Source organism: Vanellus vanellus, assembly GCF_965231255.1.
Source record: "Vanellus vanellus genome assembly, chromosome: 1".
NCBI lineage: Eukaryota > Metazoa > Chordata > Aves > Charadriiformes > Charadriidae > Vanellus > Vanellus vanellus.
In genome coordinates, this window is record NC_138905.1 from 51,987,592 (window position 1) to 52,007,646 (window position 20,055).

Here is a 20,055-nt window from a genome sequence, read left to right on the forward strand (position 1 = left end):
TGCATCTTCATATCTGTTGTCCTTCCCTCCACTGCATAAAAATAACTTCAAATTGTATCCATTTGAAATAAGACAGTTCCCAAAAATGTTTTCTATAAAATTTTAATCTATAAAATTATTATACTTCAAAAAAAAAACAAACAACCCCAAACAAAAAAACACCAATGAATGAAGAAGTTTGGATCCAGGTAGGATTTATTGGGAAGAATGACGATAAGGGCCAGGGGCTCAGGCATGCACATGTGGAATGGCCCTTGGCGGTGCTGGGAGGCCACAGCATCCCGAGGAAACATTCATAGCTCCCGGGTCTGCTCAGTCTTGAACACAGCATCAGGGTGGGAAGCGCAGTATGTTACCTCTCCAAAATACCAAGTCTCCTGGTTTCTGCAGCCTTGAAACTCAGTGGGAGCCAGCACCTGGGAGCCCAGCAGGGTGCTGCTTATCACCAATCTGCAACATCTTCCCTTGCTGAGGATCTCACAGCTCCTTCAAGGCTGTAGGGGCACAAGAAGGAGGAGGAGAGGAAAATGCAATCAGGTACACCACTCACTGGGCTGCTGAAAGTTGGCGTGCATGGTAAGTTAGAGGCTGAATCAGGAACTGTTGGAAATTAACGATGCCAAAACCTTACAGTTGACTCTTAGAGGCAGTTAGCCCAGGAAGGTCTGGTGAGTACTGCCAACCTCTCAAAATTTCAATTATCTTGAAATTTAAAAGATCACATGCAGTATCATACAGATGTTAAAAAAAAAAACAAACCTGATTTCATTTATTCTAGGCTGAATCTGAAATAACACGAGACATGTTTGTTTATGGTAGTTTGAATGTGCTTCTGATGATAAGTTGAGAAGGACAAATACTCACAGCAATGTCAAAACTTAAGATCCGAGTTTTTTAAAATTTTTCTTTTTTTTTTCATTCAGCTACTATTTTTTTTTTTTTGGGGGCTTGTACAATCATTTGGGGATGTGGTATGTAGAAAAAAGGATGGTACAGCTCTGGAGAGTTCAAGCTGTTGCAGTGTTTAGGCAGAGGGTCTAAGGTAGGGAGGGTCTCTGACTACACACTGACAGAGGTTTTTCTTCAACTTTTCATGGAATCACGGAATTTTCAGAGTTGGAAGGGACCTCTAGACATCATCTAGTCCAACTCCCCTGCTAAAGCAGGACTGCCCAGAGCACATTACTCAGGACTGCATCCAGGTGGGTCTTGAAAATCTCCAGAGAAGGGGACTCCACAACCTCCCTGGGCAGCCTGTGCCAGTGCTCTGTCACCTGAACCGTAAAGAAGTGTTTCCGTGTATTTGAACGGAACTTCCTGTGTTCTAACTTGTGCCCATTGCCCCTCATCCTGTCACTGGGAACCATTGAAAAGAGCCTGGCTCCATCCTCCTTCAACCCACCCTTTAGATACTTGTAAGCATGAATAAGGTCTCCCCTCAGCCTTCTCTTCTCCAGGCTAAAGAGTCCCAGCTCTCTCAGCCTTTCCTCACATGGGAGATGCTCCAAGCCCTTAATCATCTTAGTTGCCCTTCGCTGGACTCGCTCCAGCAGTTCCCATTCCAAAAGGAATGTCCTGTTTTCAAATGGATGGTGGCTGCAGAAACAACAGGGCTGAACTTTCTGAAGGTGAAATCATAAAACTACACCTGACAAGCATGAAGAACTTAGCTTCAAAAATAATTATTGATGTAAGCAGGTGACATAACCTGTGGCACAGAACAGAGTGCTTTAGTGAACCAGACCCCCGAGGAAGGACAACAGTCTTATTCTGATTAACAGGTATTTGAAAGCCACCACAAACACGTATGAGCTTTATTATGACCTGACCTCCTTGAGCCCTGGTTAACATCCAAAATACATAAACCATCCCATAGAGTATCTTTGTTCATGTTTCATTTGAGCCAGGCTAGGCAACTAAATCAGTTTTTAAAACAATTTAATGGCATTCCTGCCACTAGAAGCATTTTCCTGCAAGCAGATGTTGCACCAGATGTGGGTGTGGACCTTTGTTTTTATAGAGCTTGGAAGAACATCTGAAGTATGCGATCGCACGGTCCATTCTGCCCAAGACAGTCTTCATAAATAACGTTTATGCAGGCAGTTGGGGAAAGCTGTCAGGGTACAAGCACAGGCATTTCTGAAATGCAGCGTGAGGCTGGCCCGGTGCCTCTTGGCTTTGCATAGGTGTGGGGCAAAGCTGGGGCCACCGTGCTGCAGCATGTGCTGGTGGTCCCTTGTTCCCAGGCAGCCAAAAGCAGAGGTGAGCAGGAAGCGATGCCCATCACCTTCTCTCTGAAGCACCTAAGGCATTTGGGAGCCCATGATTGCATACAGAAAACCTCAAATATTCTCTTGCTGGACAGGAATAGGTGTTCATGGCCTGAAACTATTGATCTGAAGGGATTCTGCTCTCACACATGAACTCTGACCTGAATGTCAAACCACGTGCTTGTCCAACCAGCTCTGCCAAATCCAGTAGCCATTTGGGAGTATACCCCAGGGCTGTAATTAGTGGCAGGTTTGCAGTTAGAGGATGTGGTTATACTTCAGTGGCACAGCTGGCTTAAGTGGTTCCTGATGGCCAGCTACGTAGCCCTTGCCTTGTAGGAAGATTTTTGTTCGCTTGTTTTTAACATGGCTCACTTCAGCGATGGCTCCTGTGGTGGCCGGGAGCAGGAGTTAGGTAACAGCACGGCGGGTAGGAACTTCCGCTGGCTTTGCTGCTGAAGGAACCGTATTGTTTAGCCATAATGCAAGGCTGAAGGAAAATGGTTGACCCCACAAGACGCAAGCCTGGCTGTTCGCTCTCATGCTTGATTTTAATTAATACCTGATTTTATACAAAGTGGAACAGCTTTGGGGGGGATTGAGATACGCCTGCTACAGAGAGCCTTTAGCTGAAAGGGCAGGAACTTACTTGGCACACGAGGGAGAGAGGAAGGCTGGAGAAGCTGCAGATCAGGCACAGAAGGAAGGAGCTGAACTGGGAGCTCATGTGCCATGGGTGGATACCCCTTTTCCCAGGTCTTCTGGCCAGGGTAGGTGTCTCCCTCCAGCTTGCCAACAGGCATGAGTTCTCTCCTCAGGGCATGTTTAACACAGCAGGTCTCAGACATGCGAGGGAAGCCCCACACTAGCACTTAGGTGCCCCTTGCAGCATAGCTGGGAAGATTTCCAGCCCGTATGGAACCCCCTGCAGCTGCGGGCATCAGGACAGTAGTGCCAACGCTGATGGTGGTTAACCAGCCTTAACATGTCGTCACTGCTTCACGATGTGAAGTCTGAGTCCTGACTCTTCCCTTGTAAAATAGAGCCTGTGCCAGAGGTCAGCATTGTAACATGGAGCAGGTGATGACACGAGCCCCTTTTGTGGGGACAGGCCCTCGGCAGCCAGGCAGATACCTGGTGGGCCATGGGATTGTAGAGCTTGGTGCTATTGCTTCAGCTCTGGGTCACATCCACTACTCCTACAGCTCCTCCTCCTCCCCCCGCTTTCCTGGCCCCTGTTCCACCTGTCCTCCTTATTTCCAAATTAAGCTTTTGCTTTATGTTTTCGTCATCACACCTGACAGGAAAATAGATTGTTACAGCTGTTATGTGAAGCCTCAGTTTATTTATTGCAGATGTGAGCCCATAGCTCTTGGAAAGCTGCATTAAGCGTAGTCCATCACCAGAATACATTGTATTTGTTCTGGAGCAATGATATCCACAGCAGATGTTTATGCACGTAGCTTTTCTGATTTGTGAAGCACCTGCTCTAAAAATGCTCCTGTTGTACAAGAACCTGTACCTCACATATGATCTGCAAAAGAGAGGAGAATTAAGTATAAAGCTAATTTAGCTTGTGGCAGAATGGAGCAGACTACAGCAATTACCCAAAGGAGAAAAAGAAACAAAACCAAAAAGGTGAGAATATCAAAGCTAGGCTGTTTGGTGTCATTGGCACAGATGAAGAGAAAACAAGCAAAGAGCTGACAAAACAAATAGAGGAGGTCCTGTATAAAACAGCCACTGGTTTCAGCAGGAGTCAGAACGTTTTCTGTTTGGAGGCTCAGGAAATTCAGTGAAAACCACATTATCATGACAAAGCTGTCTTTCATGCGTGAGGAAAAGAAGTGAGCTATTTCTCTGCTACCTGTATGTGCACCTGAGCTAGACAGTCAGTTCTTTTGGGTCACCTGGAGAAATCACATTGAGTTCGAGTAGAACGGTCACCCACAGGCAAAGTCCTGCAAAGGATCTGCTTTCTACCAGAGGACTGCAGCTCTTAAAGTTCATCCTGATGCCTGTGATCATGACCAACACCTGTATGCATTTCCAGCAATCCCAGGGAGAAAGCTGTTGGTGAAATGGGTCTCGATTCAGGAATGTGTTCCCTCCTGTACTTTTCAATGTAAGGTTTAGCCACTTCCCACACCTGTGAAACAAGAAAGTGAAAGAGCAGAGTCAGAGGCAAAACAAAAGGTCAGGTCAGACGTCAGCCCACAAGTTCAGGAAACTGTAGAATGAGTTGTTGGGATGGAGGTGAGAATTACAGATCTACGTAGATAGGCTGTACGCGATCAGTAGAACCAGAGAGGCAGCCAGAGTGAGGTGCAGGGAAGAGCATCTGGATGGAGTTGACAGGGGATGGGAAAAGATACAAGGTGAAAGGATTCAAGGCAAAAATGTTGCATCTTGGCTTGTTACCAGGCTGATGTTCTGTGTGCAATAGTTGGGAGAGGATTGCTGCCACTTGCTACAAAACCACTTGGTCATAAAGGAGACAGGGAAGCAAAATGGCAGCCGGCATGGACAAAGGAAAAGGGAAGGGACAGTAGCTGGGGTTTAAGGAAGATGAGGAAAATGTTCTACAGTCTCCTTTGTTTCTCTTCCTGTAATGGCTGCAAGGCAAAAAAAAAAAAAGGGGGGGGGGGAGGGGGAGAATTTGCTTCTACCATCTTACCATTTGCTTACTCTCCTCAATTCTTCTGTTACTTATATTTTACAAACAAATACAATTGATAGATCCCGTAGCTGTATAAACACTTGGCCCAGGTTAACACATTTCACCACTGCTATTCCCTCATCCACGTCCCCCTATTTCTTCCAGACCGTGCTCAAGAGCCTCAAGGCTGGTGAACCCTCACTGCCTCAGGAACGAGGATCACCACCTGGAAAGACTGCCCATTTCTCTAGGCATCTGTGGGGTTACAGGACCCTGCCCTCAAATGATTCAAAGTTGGACCCGTGTCTGCACCCTGCGAGATTTAATAATGTAAGCTATTTGTTACACAGGGCAAGTTTAAGAACTGATTTCTAAATCTATCCCACTAAAACTAAGGAAAACCAAATCTCAGAATATCTGGTGGCTTTGCCCCAGGCACAGGAGCGCTTTTAGCCAGGCCATCCAGTGAACATGTGGAGGGGTGTTTCCAAAGCAGAGCCTCAGCTTGCTCCTCAGGACAGTCCTATGGCACGTGCCGAAAGTCAACACTCACCTTCTGCTCCACGAGCAGCCTGTGAGCTGCTTCGATGTCTGGGGCCATGAAGCGATCCTTCATCCAAGGCCTATAACGAGACACATTGTGAACATTGGCCAAACATTAACCACCACCGCTGGCAGCCAATCTCTAGGCAGGTAACCTCTGGGGGAGGCATCTGTCTGATCTTACCTCACAACGGAGCGCACAAGGTCGTAGACCTTCTCCAATGGGGTTGTTGTTCTCAGAGGGCGTAGGAATTCAATGCCCTGGCAGGCTGCGAGCAGCTCGATAGCCAGAACTAGGAAATCGGAACAGTGACCGGGATTTTTAGCAGCTCAAGGTGAGGTTTCACAGAATGGTCAGGGTTGGAAGGGACCTCTGGAGATCATCTAGTCCAACCCCCCTGCCAGAGCAGGGTCACCTACAGCAGGTTGCACAGGACGGCATCCAGGTGGGTTTTGAATGTCTCCAGAGCAGGAGACTCCACAACCTCTCTGGGCAGCCTGTTCCAGTGCTCTGGCACCCTCAAAGTAAAGAAGTTCCTCCTCATGTTAAGATGGAACTTCCTATGTTCAAGTTTGTGCCCGTTACCTCTTGTCCTATCACTGGGCACCACTGAAAAAAGATTGTTCCCATCCCCCCAGCACCCTCCCTTTAAGTATTTGTAAGCATTAATAAGATCCCCCCTCAATCGTCTTTTCTCCAGACTGAAAAGACCCAAGTCCCTCAGTCTTTCCTCATAAAAGAGAGGAAATCTAATCTAATTCTAATCCCCTAATCATTTTAGTAGCCCTTTGCTGGACCCTCTCCAGCAGATCCCTGTCTTTCTTGAACTGGGGAGCCCAGAACTAGACACAGTACTCCAGATGTGGCCTCACCAGGGCAGAGTAGAGGGGGAGGATGACCTCCCTCGACCTGCTGGCCACACTCTTTTTGATGCGCCCCAGGATGCCATTGGCCTTCTTGGCCACCAGGGCACATTGCTGGCTCATGGTCATCCTGTTGTCCACCAGGACTCCCAGGTCCCTTTCCACAGAGCTGCTCTCCAGGAGGTCAGCCCCCAACCTGTACTGATGCAGGGGGTTATTCCTCCCCAGATGCAGTACCCTACATTTATCCTTGTTGAATTTCATTAGGTTCCTCTCTGCCCAACTCTCCAGCCTGTCCAGGTCATGCTGTAAGGTGGCACAACCTTCTGGCGTGTCAGCCACTCCTCCCATTTTTGTGTCATCAGCAAACTTGCTGATGGTACACTCTATCCCTTCATCCAGGACATTGATGAATATATTGAACAGGACTGGACCCAGTACTGATCCCTGAGGGACATCACTCGTTACTGACCTACAACCAGACTCTGCACCACTAACCACAACCCTCTGAGCTCTATCTTTCAGCTAGTTCTCAATCCACTGCACTGTCCATTCATCTAACCCACACTTCCTAAGCTTGCCTGTGACGATGATGTGGGAGACAGTGTCAAAAGCCTTGCTGAAATCAAGGTAGACAACATCCACTGCCCTCCCCTTGTCCACCCATCCAGTCACCCCATCACAGAAGGCTATCAGATTAGTCAGACATGACTTCCCCTTGGTGAATCCATGTTGACTACTTCTGATAACCTTCTTCTTTTCTTCCGAGTGCTTTGAGATAACACCCAGAACAAGCTGTTCATTCATCTTTCCAGGGATGGAGGTGAGGCTGACTGGCCTGTAGTTTCCTAGGTCATCCTTCTTGCTGTTTTTGAAGGCTGGAGTGACATTGGCTTTCCTCCAGTCCTCAGGCACCTCACCTGTTCTCCAGGACCTTTCAAAGATGATGGAGGGCGGCCCAGCAATGACTTCCCCCAGCTCCCTCACCTATCCCTGGCACTGTTTCTGGTCAATGTGATGTGGTTTCAGGCAATGTGAGAAGATCAGTGGATCCACACACCACAGCAAGGCACCTCAGCAGCAGAATCATTTCATGGATAGTGCTGGGGCAGTATCCAGCATTTTAGCAAGCAGATTTTGGGTGCTTTGCCATACAGACCTTTCAGTGTGCCAGGAATTCCTGGTCATCACAGTCTTAAATCCATAGGAATCTCATCCAGGGTATCTTGAATACTTAAATTAATGGCCATCATAAATCAGAAAACCTTGTTAAGATTGAGAAGAAAGGGGCCTGAGCTATAAAAGAAAGTTCTGCCTACGAAGCTTGCAAGAGCCCATGTGAAAACACCAGTAAAATTACAGAGCTTTGGAATAGTGTCTTCTATTTGGAGAAGTTTGCACCGTATCTTCCCACCTCACACCTGATCATTATTAGCATTAGTTCCTCATTTTCACAAGCCAATTCACCCAAGCAACTGAGAGAACCAACTGGAAGTAGGACACACAGTTCCTCAGCACATTGTTGAAATACACGGTTTCCCAAACATATTTCTCTGCAGACGAAAAACATATTTCTACAGAATGAAGTCTTCAGAGCACTCAAATGTAGAAGCTTAAGTGTGCAAGTGAGTTCAGTATTTGTGTGCTGTGTATTACTCTGCTCTTCCACTAACAGCTGACATCTATATCTAAGCACACTGTCTGCCAAATAAATAAATAAAAAGCAAGAGAGTGATCTGTCCTTATAAGCAAGGGAGGAAAGTTTTGCTGAATGTCCTGCAGCAAGCAGTTTTGTTTCACAAGAAACACGTAGTGCTACATCTATCTAATTTCTTTTAGAAAGATCCAAAATGCTTGTAAAAGTATGTACTTAATAGAATATTTTTTTAAACAGTTCTTTCAGGTGCATTAACTCCTTTTTTCTTAAAATGTATCTGAAAAGAATGGCACTAATATTTTCATCTAGTTATATACACAAGGTCTGTCTGGAAATCAGCATTTTAATTTTACCTTGTTCCACATGTTCAATAACTCTCAAAGCCTTTCTTGCAGCCCATCCTCCCATGGACACGTGATCCTCCGTAGCAGCACTGGTTGAGAGAGAATCCACAGAAGAGGGGTGGCACAAGGCTTTGTTCTCAGAAACTGCAAAAATCCAGTGCAATGAATATAGGACAGAATGGGCAAGAGGTACCAGAAGCAAAGGCCAACCTGGAGCAAAGGTGACAGTGGAGAATCCAACTCTCTCTCCTTTTCCAAGAATGCATTGATGTTTTATCTGGATTGAGTAATTTGTAATAAACACCTTGAAAACTACAGTTGCCTCTGAAAACTGTAGCAAATTTCAGTCTTCAGATGCAAATATTAACCAAATACAACGAGACTGCTCACTCCTTCCCCATCTCTGGTGTTGGGTTGCTCTGGCTTGATGGAAACTGAAGAAAAAGAGTGGACAGCATAACTGAAATACAAGCCTGGTCTTGCCTGTTGCTTCAGGGCAACTCTTTGTAAAGAGCATTGGTTCCCTCTGTTTTCAGTCACAGATACTGCCTCTACCCTGGTTTCAAGAAGAGAGCTGGAGATCAGCATCTGGTCTCTTCTCATCGGACCTGAAGCACTTGCAGAAGTTGCTCTAGGAAGATGCTGCGGGAGCATGATACGAAACCTCTCCCACCCTCCTCGCCTTACTACCAGGCTGCCCATGTCCCTCCTCCAGGCGCACACACTCCTGAGGGTGGGAGCACTTCAGCTTTGAAAGCCAGGTGCCAGACTTGGGCTAAATCTCTCAAGCTGCACCCAAAAGCAAGGAGAATTTGGCCGCAGGCAGGCATCCACCAACAATTCGAGGTTGAGAATTGCTCTTTGGAAGAGAAGAAACGAAGCCTGCATTCACAGGGCTCTGGCTGCGCGCAGACCTTTTCTTTCTGAAGCCCAGCAGGGCGCTGCATGACGCCCTGGCCAAATTAGGGGTTTCGGAAAAGCAACAAGAGCAACAGAGAGGTGGTGACAAATAGGCTGGAGTGACAGAGTCCAGGGCCAGAGCCCAGCTGGCACATTCAGGCAGGCCACAGCAGGTCCAGAGAGGCTGCACGGGGTTACGGCAAACAGTTAGGTCTGGCAGGCACAGTTCTACCAGAGAAGAAGGGAGAGACACATCCAGCGGCATTGCAAAACATCTGCATTGTTGATTTTTTTTTTTTTAAGCTTTATCTATTAACCCTGGGAGTGAACAACACCAGCTGGTACACAAACATCTTAGAAACTGTAGAATAACTTTAAAAATAGTAGTAATACTGTATTAAAGAAAAAGAGCTCAAACTTCACTTTCAGATAAATTCCTGGCTATTTTGTCCAGGGAAGGATGGTTTTAACCCTCGGACTCCCAGTGTCAGCACAGCAATAGGTTAGGAGGCAGGGCTGTCATTTTCATTCCCCACAGCACACCCCAGAATGTCTCGTTCCAGATTGCAGAAGTGAGCTGCAAAACCTGAAGCCAAGAAACAGCTAAGACCTGGAGTCATCCTAAACCCTGCCCAGCCAAAAGGAAAAGTTTCCAGCCTTTGAACAAGGGGATGAGCACTTCGGCTCCTTTTCCAGCCCCACTTCCCAAAGAAGCCTTTAGTCAGGATCCTTTTATTACATTGATTTAGTTCAACTGACTTTTTTTTTTTTCCCTCTGCAGGATGTTTATCTACACATTTATCTGACATCCTCCATTCCTTTCTCTGTTTAAATCTCTTGTAATTTACCCTCTACTCATAGCATGTTTATTTTTATATTGGCTCGTGCTTTCCTGAACCTTTGAGCTGTAATATCCCAGCAGCCAACAGCCTTCTTGTTGCCTTAGTCATGAGTACTAGCGGAAAAACATACTAACGCTTATTTCTAGTGTGCTCCTCCGATAACAAGCCCTGGCAACTCCGGTCTCCCGAGGACTGTGAAATCTGGTATTGATGTAGAGACCTGGCTGTCAAATGGAGACACCGAGTACTAAGGGTATCAGGCCCAGCTTTGAGACAAGTGGTGTCCCCGTGCTAGCGAGAAGTGAGGAATAGAGGCATAGCCTGCTTACAGACCTTAACTATTCAAACAGGTTCTGGGTTCAGCAGAGTGGCGCAGACATGTATATTTGTTGCCTGCAGTGTTTGCTGTTAATTACATCCCTATCTGAGCTGATTTGCAGCAAGTCCTGGGTACACAGCTGTCACTGATTTCAAACAGAGCTCTTATGTTGGTGACTGTAAATCAGAGCGTTGCCTGCCAAATCCATGAAGACGCAGGCAGGCAAGCGCTCCCACCAAAGTCCACCTAAGGGTTTGCATGCTCAGGGAGCTAAACATGCCCATGGGTCAGTACAGAATAAAGAATCCTGAGCTGAAATAATTGCAGCCCCACTCAACGCTCAAAATTTGCACTCAGACAGCACAAAGCACATGGAGTAGAGATGGAAAACAGGAGTGAGATCCCTTTGTATCTGCTATCAAATTACAACTGCCTCGATATAAGTTGGTCTTCCCAGCTTGCTCTTGCGATGAGATCGCTCAAGCACTCACCCAGGGCAGCTGCTGTGCAGTGTGCAATCATGAAGCCCGAGTTCAGACCTCCTTCAGTGACCAAAAATGCAGGCAGCTCGCTGAGTGAGGGGTTGCAGAGCCTCTCAATTCTTCTTTCACTAATTGCAGCGAGCTCGTGCACACCAATTGCCAAATAGTCTAAAGCCTATAAAAGATCACATTAAACCAGATGACAGAAACAAACAAACAACCCCCCCAAACCAGAAACTAATATATTTTTTTTTTTCTCCAAATGCTTAATTACCTTTGCAGGATATTCACCGTGAAAATTGCCTCCAGAAATGGTCTCTGCTCTTTCAGCAAACACCATCTTTAAGGAGAAGTTAAGGCACAAACACAAGTGAAATAGTTTACATGACAGATATCTGTCAGTAATCAGAATATCTTAACTGAAGGAATATTTGTGCTCGTAGGCTTTTATTTGCAAGCACATTATGTTACATCTGCATTTTCACTTTTCAGAAAATGAAGACCCAACCTCAGGTCTCCTATTTTTTCAGATAGACTACATAAAATTAAGTGTTTGATTGGGGGTGGGAAGGGATGCAAGGTCCTATGCAAATTATTATATAGAAGAAAATTATAAAAAGGCCGAGCAAAATTTTTACATAGAAATAAAGTTCTCAAAAAGATACAGGGTTGTCCGTGGCACTGTTGATTTCAGTCATCATGATGTCCTTCACAAAAGCAATTGTATCATTTACAACTCCGTGGACCTAGAACAAAACACATTAACACCTAAGCTTAGTATGTACACTTTGTTCATCTTCAGGATGCTGACTGAGCTGCAAGCACCCTCTTTGCCATCATTCCTGTCTCTACATCCACACAGAAAGGTGGTCTTGTATTTGCTCTTAAAATCAGGAGCATCACTGAGATACACTGCCCATCCTAGACTCCCGGAAGACTGTATTTACTATTATTATGACAGTATGGTTAAAAGAATAATCCGAGTATGTCATTCTTTACTTGTTTGGGTTGGTTTACCCTAAATGGAAGATAAAATACGTATTGACTGGAGGAAGTGTTATTACGAGAGAAGTAACCTTACAAAGCACCCACAGAGAACAGAAACTCTCATTAATTAACTCTCATTAATTCCACTGGTTTAATAGGTTTGCTCATGTTAAAACTCACGGGGTCAAGTTCTTCCAGTACATTAGAGATACTACAGGTAGATGAACAACCTATCACTCTGACTTCTGGAAACACCGTTCCCCAGTTCATTGTCTCAGCATCAGTGTAGAATAAATGCCCTCCAAAGCCTGCAAGAGCTTCCAGCACCTTCCTCCTACTTCCGACACTTGGCCTCTTTCGGATCTGAACACAGCTTTGTTAGACGCTGCCTGACGGGTGTGTGCATGGGATCAGTGGATTACACATCTCCATTAATACTAACTTCGAAGTGAGAGGGAAGCAAGATAAAACTGCTTCCTCTAATGGAGTCAGACAGTGCATAGTTGACAGTATTTCTGATGTGGGAACTTCATCATCATTTTTCGAGTGCTATGAAATAAAATAAAAGTCAGTTTTTACCTGAGGGCAGCAGCGCATCGTGTATGCATCCTGAACTCGGTCACAGAATCTATGGCTTTCTAGAAGGAACAAGGGAGGAAAAAACCAAATATTCCTCACACAAAAGCATGTGGGCTACTGCTGAAAGACCCGGCCTGTCCTGATAACCCGAGAGGGTGAAGGTTAAGATTGTTCACCTGCTATTTCTGATGGATGATGGTCAGAATCTAGAAGGGACCTGAATCGAAATGCCACTTCAGCTTGCCCTCGATGTGGGCGCACTGCGTGGATATCTGCCAAAAAAAGTTAGACTGTTAGGTTTTGCTTCTCTTGTCAAGGGCTGTTAAACAGACAGGAAAGGCCCAGTACCCACCAGTGTCAAAGGCCCTTGTTGTACCCTTCAAGACTTCAAGTGTAAGGGCAGCGATGATGTCAGCTTGTCTAGCGATAGCACTGGCTCTTTCAACCGCTTCACATCCCAGCGAGGTGATCATTTGTGTCCCATTGATGAGGGCCAGACCCTTCAAAGAGAGAGCAGATGTTAAGCAAATTCATTGCAGCTATTCCACATGCTGTGATAATTCCTCCTCTCTGTGATAATTCTCCTCATATGAATGAGTTAAAGACCTTTGCTCAGCTTCCCGGATCATCCTGAAATCACAGAATGCACAGCTTGACTGGGCACCTTTGCTACATAAATTGTCAATGGTCATGACCCTACTAAGTCATTATATATACACCTTTGGAGCTCCAGTAGTTCCAAGCAAGAGGTTTATCTCATGTTATTTCAAGATTAAACAAGAAAAGTACGTGAAATCTCTATTATTTTCCAGTTCTTTGGAAGTGGAATGCTTTTTAAATTCATTTCTTCTTAAGTTATTAGTTAAACCAAAGAAGTTATGAGCACGGGGAGGTGCAAGACCTAATCATAATGGCAAGGTGGAGAATTAAAACAGAATTAGAAGTTATAACTTATAACTGCTTTAAAAGATTTGTCAAGTTCAGTTAAATCCAGCTTCAGAGTTGTTCTAAACAAACATGAGGCCATGGGAGCCTTCCATTTGCCTTTAGGGGACACTGGATTTGGCTTCTTGCTCCCGGTGCTGTTTTACAGCTACTGAGGCCCCTTATCAGCGAGGTCCACAGCCCTCAAATCTGTTGTGTTCCCACATAAATTTTAATGCTTGGAGCGAGATTCATCTCGCCTAGTTTTAACGATCTGGAAGTCAGATACCTGGTTCAAGTCAGTCATCTGAGCTCCTGTTACGGTCAAAGAGCAGATAGGTATCTTGAGAGGGCTTCTTAGACAGCTGTTTCAGGATGATGTAAAGTGTTTTCTGAAGAATGCCCATCTCTTTCCACCAACCACAGAGCCAATCTAAACATCAAGCTTGGATCTGACATTTCAAGTCAAGTAGGGTGACACTAGGAGAAGTGAATCCTGCTCCGGATAATACTTAATTGATATAATTCTGGAGCTTGATTTAAAATGACTGTTCATTCATTTCAGGCTTAAATTGTTAAGTATAAAACAACTAGTGATTGACTATGCTTGTTTTCATCAGCTGGCATCATTATACTTTATTACCTCTTTTGGTTTCAAGGTAATTGGTCTCAGACCATGGGCTTCCAGGACCTGTGAAGGAGTTTAATGACAAGGTAATCAATGAAAAATGTTTTTCAGTAATTCAGCGACCAAAACTCTTAAATCTTAAATGTTTCCATAAATAAAAATATTAATAAATTCCTTAAGTGAAGGGAGAAAGAGAGCTTTATGAAACAAATATTTAATTTTTTTTTTTTTTTTTTTGCTGGGCTAAATAAAGGACAGCATTTTTGGGCTTCCAGACTAGCACCTCATTTCCCAGTGCCAGTAAAATAAAGTAGTAGGAGCACTGAAGTGAAATACTTTCACAGCCCATTAACATCTATCATGTGCTAGCTGATGGGCGAGAGCAACAGGAGAGAAGGCTGGAAACATCCTGGGAAGGTAGTTCTGTCTATGCCCTGCCTCATAGCAGGTTTGGCTTGGCATAAACTATTCCCCAACCCTTTCTATAGACAATCTCCAATGGCAGGAAGAGTCCTACTCAGTTTATTCTATACACGTCTGTTCCAGAGGGCAATCACTCATGTGGGAAATGGAGGGAAGGTACAACCTTGATTCTGATTAGAGTCCTCTCCACCTTTCTGACTGAAGAGGTAACACGTCTCAGAGGTGTACAATTGTAACTTCTGGCCCTCCATGTCCACGACACACTGGCCTGTTTCTTCCCTACTCCTCTCCCTATGTAGTTCTCAGTACTTCTCCAGCCTACAGTGATGGTACAGCTATCAATCCATGAATAAATCAGGTGTTCAAATATTCATGGATAGGAGTGGTAGGTGTAGCAGAACAAACTACCATGAAAGATTCTGGAAGGGCCAGTCTTGGAGATATTCAACACTAGATCAATCTCCTGATGTATTAGTGACAGAATAACAATTAATTAAAAATTAATTCCATTGTAAATTTTCCATCTTGTAAAGGGGGATGCTATAAAGGTTTCTTGTAACCCTAGTTAAGCTATCAAAAATGAGATGTCCAAACATGTGTATTCACTTAAAGCCATTATGAAAATCAGTAGACATTTTACTGATAAGTTTCTGCCTCCAATAAATTGGCAGTTATTCTCAGCATTTGAAGTTTTGAACTTGAGAGGTGATCTTGGGTTTGTTGAAACCATGTTGATGTTTATGGAGCTGAAGATGTAAGAACAGTTCTTTCAAAGCTGATATCACATCCTGTCCCTCTCTCCAGATCCTAAATGCAGTATCTTGTGTTGCAATACTGTGGCATGATATTTCTTTAGGACTTAATAACATGCTGCATATTCATATCTGCTCCAGAGACATGTGGATCAGTTATTCTCATGGATCCACTTTCCTCAAGGTAGACGAGTTGCTAAAGGCGACGTAGTCCCAATTCAAAATGGTACAAAAAATCCAAAGACTTTGACTTGTTATTAATCTGAGCAAAAGCTGTCTTTCTCTCAAAGCTACATGCAATTTGGCAAAAGAGCCAGCAAGCAGAAAGAAAGCAATCAGCTGTGAGAGTCTTACATATTTAGCATCAGCCCAGCCACTCTTTGGGGACCACATCTTTCCCTCTCCAATTAATCCCAGAGCAAGATGAGAGAGGGGGGCCAAGTCTCCGCTGGCTCCAACTGTCCCTTTCTCAGGGATATAAGGAAGGCAGGACGCTAGAAAGAAAACAAAAACCACTCCTGTTAGACCTTCCCCTCAATATGCTCCTTGGAAAACAGAGAAGCCAGCATGTGAGTGTGGTTACAGCAACACCCTGCAATCATGGTCAACGGCACCAACAGGACTACTCTCATTGCAGACTGGGATTTGTCCCTGCTCGCGTGCGAGCTGCAGTTTGTAAAGAAATCAATTCCCTTCTGTGTTTAGTTCTGGAGCTGGTGGATCACAGCCCAGCGTGATTGCATCTACAGCCCAAGGAACTGGGGAAAAAGCAGGGAAGGGACCAGTCTTTTTCTCTACTGCACAGAGAGAGAAGGTGCTCTTCGCTCATCACAGCCACACTGGCATGCCTCACCAGAGGGACCGTTAAAGGATGTCAGCTAACGAACAGCACAGCCATCCCTTTGGTTTCCCTGCTGCAGCATCCGGCAAGGCCACCCAGCTTTAACTGCTTTGATAGCTGTGGCCACGTGAGCTGCTGACCAGCTGTGTGCTACTGCGCGGCTGCCTTGTAGCCCTTGCTCGTGAACACTTGTGTAGATCTCAGGGGGTCTACTCACAAAAACACATGTTGCTCAAGAGGGTCTGCTTGACAAACACCAACACGTACAGTTTTCTATGTGGTAATAGCCCCACCCAAAAATCCTGGTGTCCCAAAAGATGGTGGCACATGGGACAGGACAAAAGTTAAAGACTGAAGCCTTTTTAGAAGAGCTTGCCCAGAGTCAGAGTCATGCTCTCAGTCTTGAACTAACCACTTGACCTCTCAGAGGCTCATTTCCTAAACTTCTACCTTGTGTTTCCCTTTCTCTCAGCCTTTCTTGTCACTTCTGTTCACACCTTATGTTCTTCAACAGAGGAACGGCCTCTAGCCATGGTCTTCTACAGGACCTGTCACAGCCGAGCTTTGGTCCTGATTTCTCACAACTACTGAGTCAAGAGACCAACATCCATAGCTCGATCCATTGAGCTAAACCCTTTAATGGAACAGTTAAAAGACAAAAAAAGGGGGGACGGGGAGGGAAAGGGGATTTTCTTTAAACATCTTTTTACCATTAAATGCTTCAATAACTTGTTGGAGCGTTTCTAGGGATATTCCACTGTATCCTTTTGCTAGGACATTGATTCTCAGCGCCAACAGCATGCGAGATCTCTCTGGGCTCAAAGGTTTCCCCACACCTGAAAGAGTAACCCTCTCCGTTACTAACCCACCACCAACAGAGGCAGAAAAGGGAAAACACCAAGTGATTTCTTATTACCTGCAGAATGCGAACGGACCAAGTTCACTTGAAGTTCCCTATGGAAAAATAAAATAAAATAAAATAAAATGCAAAGCTCCAAATAAGTCTTGTCAGGTTTTACTTTGCACAAAGCAAAGGGAAATACTGAAGCAGCCCTCTCATCTGACGACAGGGTACAAATGTACAGGGTCAGACTGCTCCCTCCTCTTCCTTTCCTGAAAGGAAAGGATGGAGAAAGCCACACACACAACTTACCTCAGCTTACTGTTTGGGATGACAGTCCTGGCAAATTTCCCGAACCCCGTGGTGATTCCATAAACAACTGCAAGAAACACACACTACTGGGTAAGGAGGGATAAACCTGACAAAGTTTTCTAAACAATTAATAGAGGTAAAAATATTTACCCGTCTGTTCCTTTACAATCCTTTCAATCACTTCTCGCGATTGTTTGACTTTAGCTTCAGCTTCAGGTGTGAGCTACAACATAGTTTAAACATAAGTTTATCTATCATTATTTAACTGTAATTGTAGAAAGATAAATGTGTAATTTTAAGCCTTGTTTGTTGAGGATCTTTACCTTTATCTTGTAGAGCCCCTTTCCTAAATTGACCAAGTCCTCCGTTGTTAGGCTGTTGCCATCTAAAGAAATATACTACACCAAAGAACCACCTTTTAGTTTGGGATACATATACATATAAAGTTGCTTAATAATCAGAATTTTAAAAAAAATAATACAGTCAAAACTCAGCGATGCCAGGAAGCTTGCTCACGCTCATTTGTAAGACAGGAACTCGCTAAAAAAACCACAATAAGCACATTATAATTTCGATTCCCGCGCCCAGCCAATCCAACAGCCCCTGCTCTTGTGAATGTTGTGGCAGTGGCTCAACTCTCGGCACCCTCTGGGGAACGGCAGGATTTGTTACCGAGTTGTAAAATCATTGGCTATTCCTACCTGTTCTGGTTCTCGGTATTTGCTGTATCTGAAAGTTCTGTAAAGGAAAATAAAGGGCAGACAGGATTTCACAGGTAGCGACCCTTCCATTACAGCTGGCAGTGTGCTTTAACAATGAAGGAACACTAGAAGAACAGGGAAATAGAGGAAATAAAGAGTTCACAAAATGCTCAAAAAAGGATACAAATGAACTCCTTCTGGCTGAGATGGTATGAAATCTGGAGACATTATATCTCCTTCTATAACTAGAAGAAATATGCAAAGAAACACGAACAGGATTAAATTGTATTCTACATTAAATGAATTTGTTGTTCATTGCAATACACACCAGTAAGTATTCTAATTTGCAATTGGCATCCTCAAATATATTTGTATGCTTTAATACATATATGAGATTATGTAGTTTATTTACAGTACTCTAAAGGCAAAAGAGCTGCCCAACCCTTGGACACATGATCCACGTCCCATACAATCATATAGCATACATGATATCATGCACAAATGGTATATATAGAACCCTGTGGCTTCTATACCTTATATAGTTCTATACTTAAAAACTAAGGCTGCACTGTGGTATTTTTTCCGTAAAAATTGCAGACACTATCTCGGGCGCGATTTTAGATAAGCTAAATGACAGCTTGCCCACGCAGATGCCAACGTGGTCCTTCTGCCATGCGTTGCTTAAGGTTTTGCTTACCCACTTCGACAAATTCATTGTCCTCCAGGGCATCCTCCACCGTATCATCGAGATCCAGCAAGCCAAGCCCCTTGCACCTCCGAATGTAAAATTTCACTTCTTCCACCGAGGCAAATCCCCCGTTGTCAGGTTTGTTTTTCATGTACCGTCTCACAGCTTCCTTTCCCAGCCACCTGATGGTGTTGGTGGGGTTCAGGCAGGGCACTGCCAGCCATTCTCCTCTCACGTGTACCGTGTATCTCGGCATGGCTTCCTCTCCAAAATTGTCCCTTGACCGAGAAGGGCTGCAGCGTGCAGCAGCTTTACATTTACGATGCGCTGGCCTGGAGAGCGGCGGTCTAGCTGGAGGCCACTGTCGCAATCGGACAGAGGCAAAAATCCGCCCCTGAAATCCCCACCTTTGTAAATAAGCCAGATCAATGTATCCAGCTGACTTCATCCAATCAAACCAAACCCAGGGAGCACGCCCTATCCAGGGAAATGCAGGAAGAACCCCCAACGTCCTATTACCACGGGATTTTTTTTCTTTTTTTTTCCCCAAAGATCACATCAGGAGTATAGAAATTAAAATCCAAGAGCTGGAGTTCGTGTACCAAGAACGGATAAATAAATCTCCCCAGTTCAAGAAGGACAAGGAACTGCTACAGAGGGTCCAGCGAAGGGCTACGAAGATGATTAGGGGATTGGAGCATCTTTCTTATGAGGAAAGGCTGAGGGACTTCGGTCTTTTTAGTCTGGAGAAGACTGATGGGGCATCTTATCAATACTTATAAATACTTAAAGGGAGGGCATCAGGGGGATGAGAACAGTCTTTTTTTTAGGTGGGGCTCAGTGATAGGACAAGAGGTAATGGGCACAAGCTTGAACATAGGAAGTTCCATCTTAACATGAGGAGGAACTTCTTTGAAGGTGGCAGAGCACTGGAACAGGCTGCCCAGAGAGGTTGTGGAGTGTCCCACTCTGGAGACATTCAAAACCCGCCTGGACACCGTCCTGTGCAACCTGTTGTAGGTGACCCTGCTCAGGCAGGGGGGTTGGACTAGATGATCTCCAGAGGCCCCTTCCAACCCTGACCATTCTGTGATTCTGTGTAAATCAGACTAAGCCAGAATGCAACCATTCTAAAAACTTAAGGGTTTAACAAAAGTTAATGGAGTCGTCACCTGGCTGTAGGTGACACTAATGAAAACCCCTATGAGGGACCGGGCTGGGAGAGTCACCCCATTATTACGGGTCAGCCACGGCTGCCAGGATTGAAAGGAGACTGCATTATATCAGTATATCTCTGCCCAGAGCAGGAGAGCGGGCAGCGTAGGAAGCACGCCTGCTTTGCTCAGTCCAAGCTGAAGTCAGAGAACATAACTTTGTATCATAGGGGAGGAGATTAATGAGTTGCCCTCGGTCACCCTTTCACTTACGCTCTGGAAGGTGTTGCCAGAACCGGTAGCACAAATATTAGGACCCACCTGCCACTACCGAGCCTGGTGCGG

General features: G+C 44.9%; 1 protein-coding gene across 1 annotated transcript; it reads right to left on the bottom strand.

Moving 5' to 3' along the window:
* Positions 1-4,269: 4,269 nt before the first annotated feature.
* On the bottom strand, positions 4,270-18,812 carry HAL (histidine ammonia-lyase; the record flags this gene model as incomplete). The annotated part of the gene is made up of 20 exons (XM_082486181.1): positions 4,270-4,419; positions 5,483-5,552; positions 5,657-5,765; positions 8,347-8,481; positions 10,890-11,055; positions 11,155-11,220; positions 11,546-11,626; positions 12,447-12,505; positions 12,623-12,718; positions 12,799-12,946; positions 14,014-14,061; positions 15,528-15,667; positions 16,725-16,850; positions 16,931-16,968; positions 17,168-17,234; positions 17,318-17,390; positions 17,491-17,565; positions 17,869-17,896; positions 18,053-18,113; positions 18,566-18,812. 20 exons carry the CDS (start codon positions 18,810-18,812, stop codon positions 4,270-4,272), a joined length of 1,983 nt encoding a protein of 660 aa, XP_082342307.1.
* Positions 18,813-20,055: the final 1,243 nt, after the last annotated feature.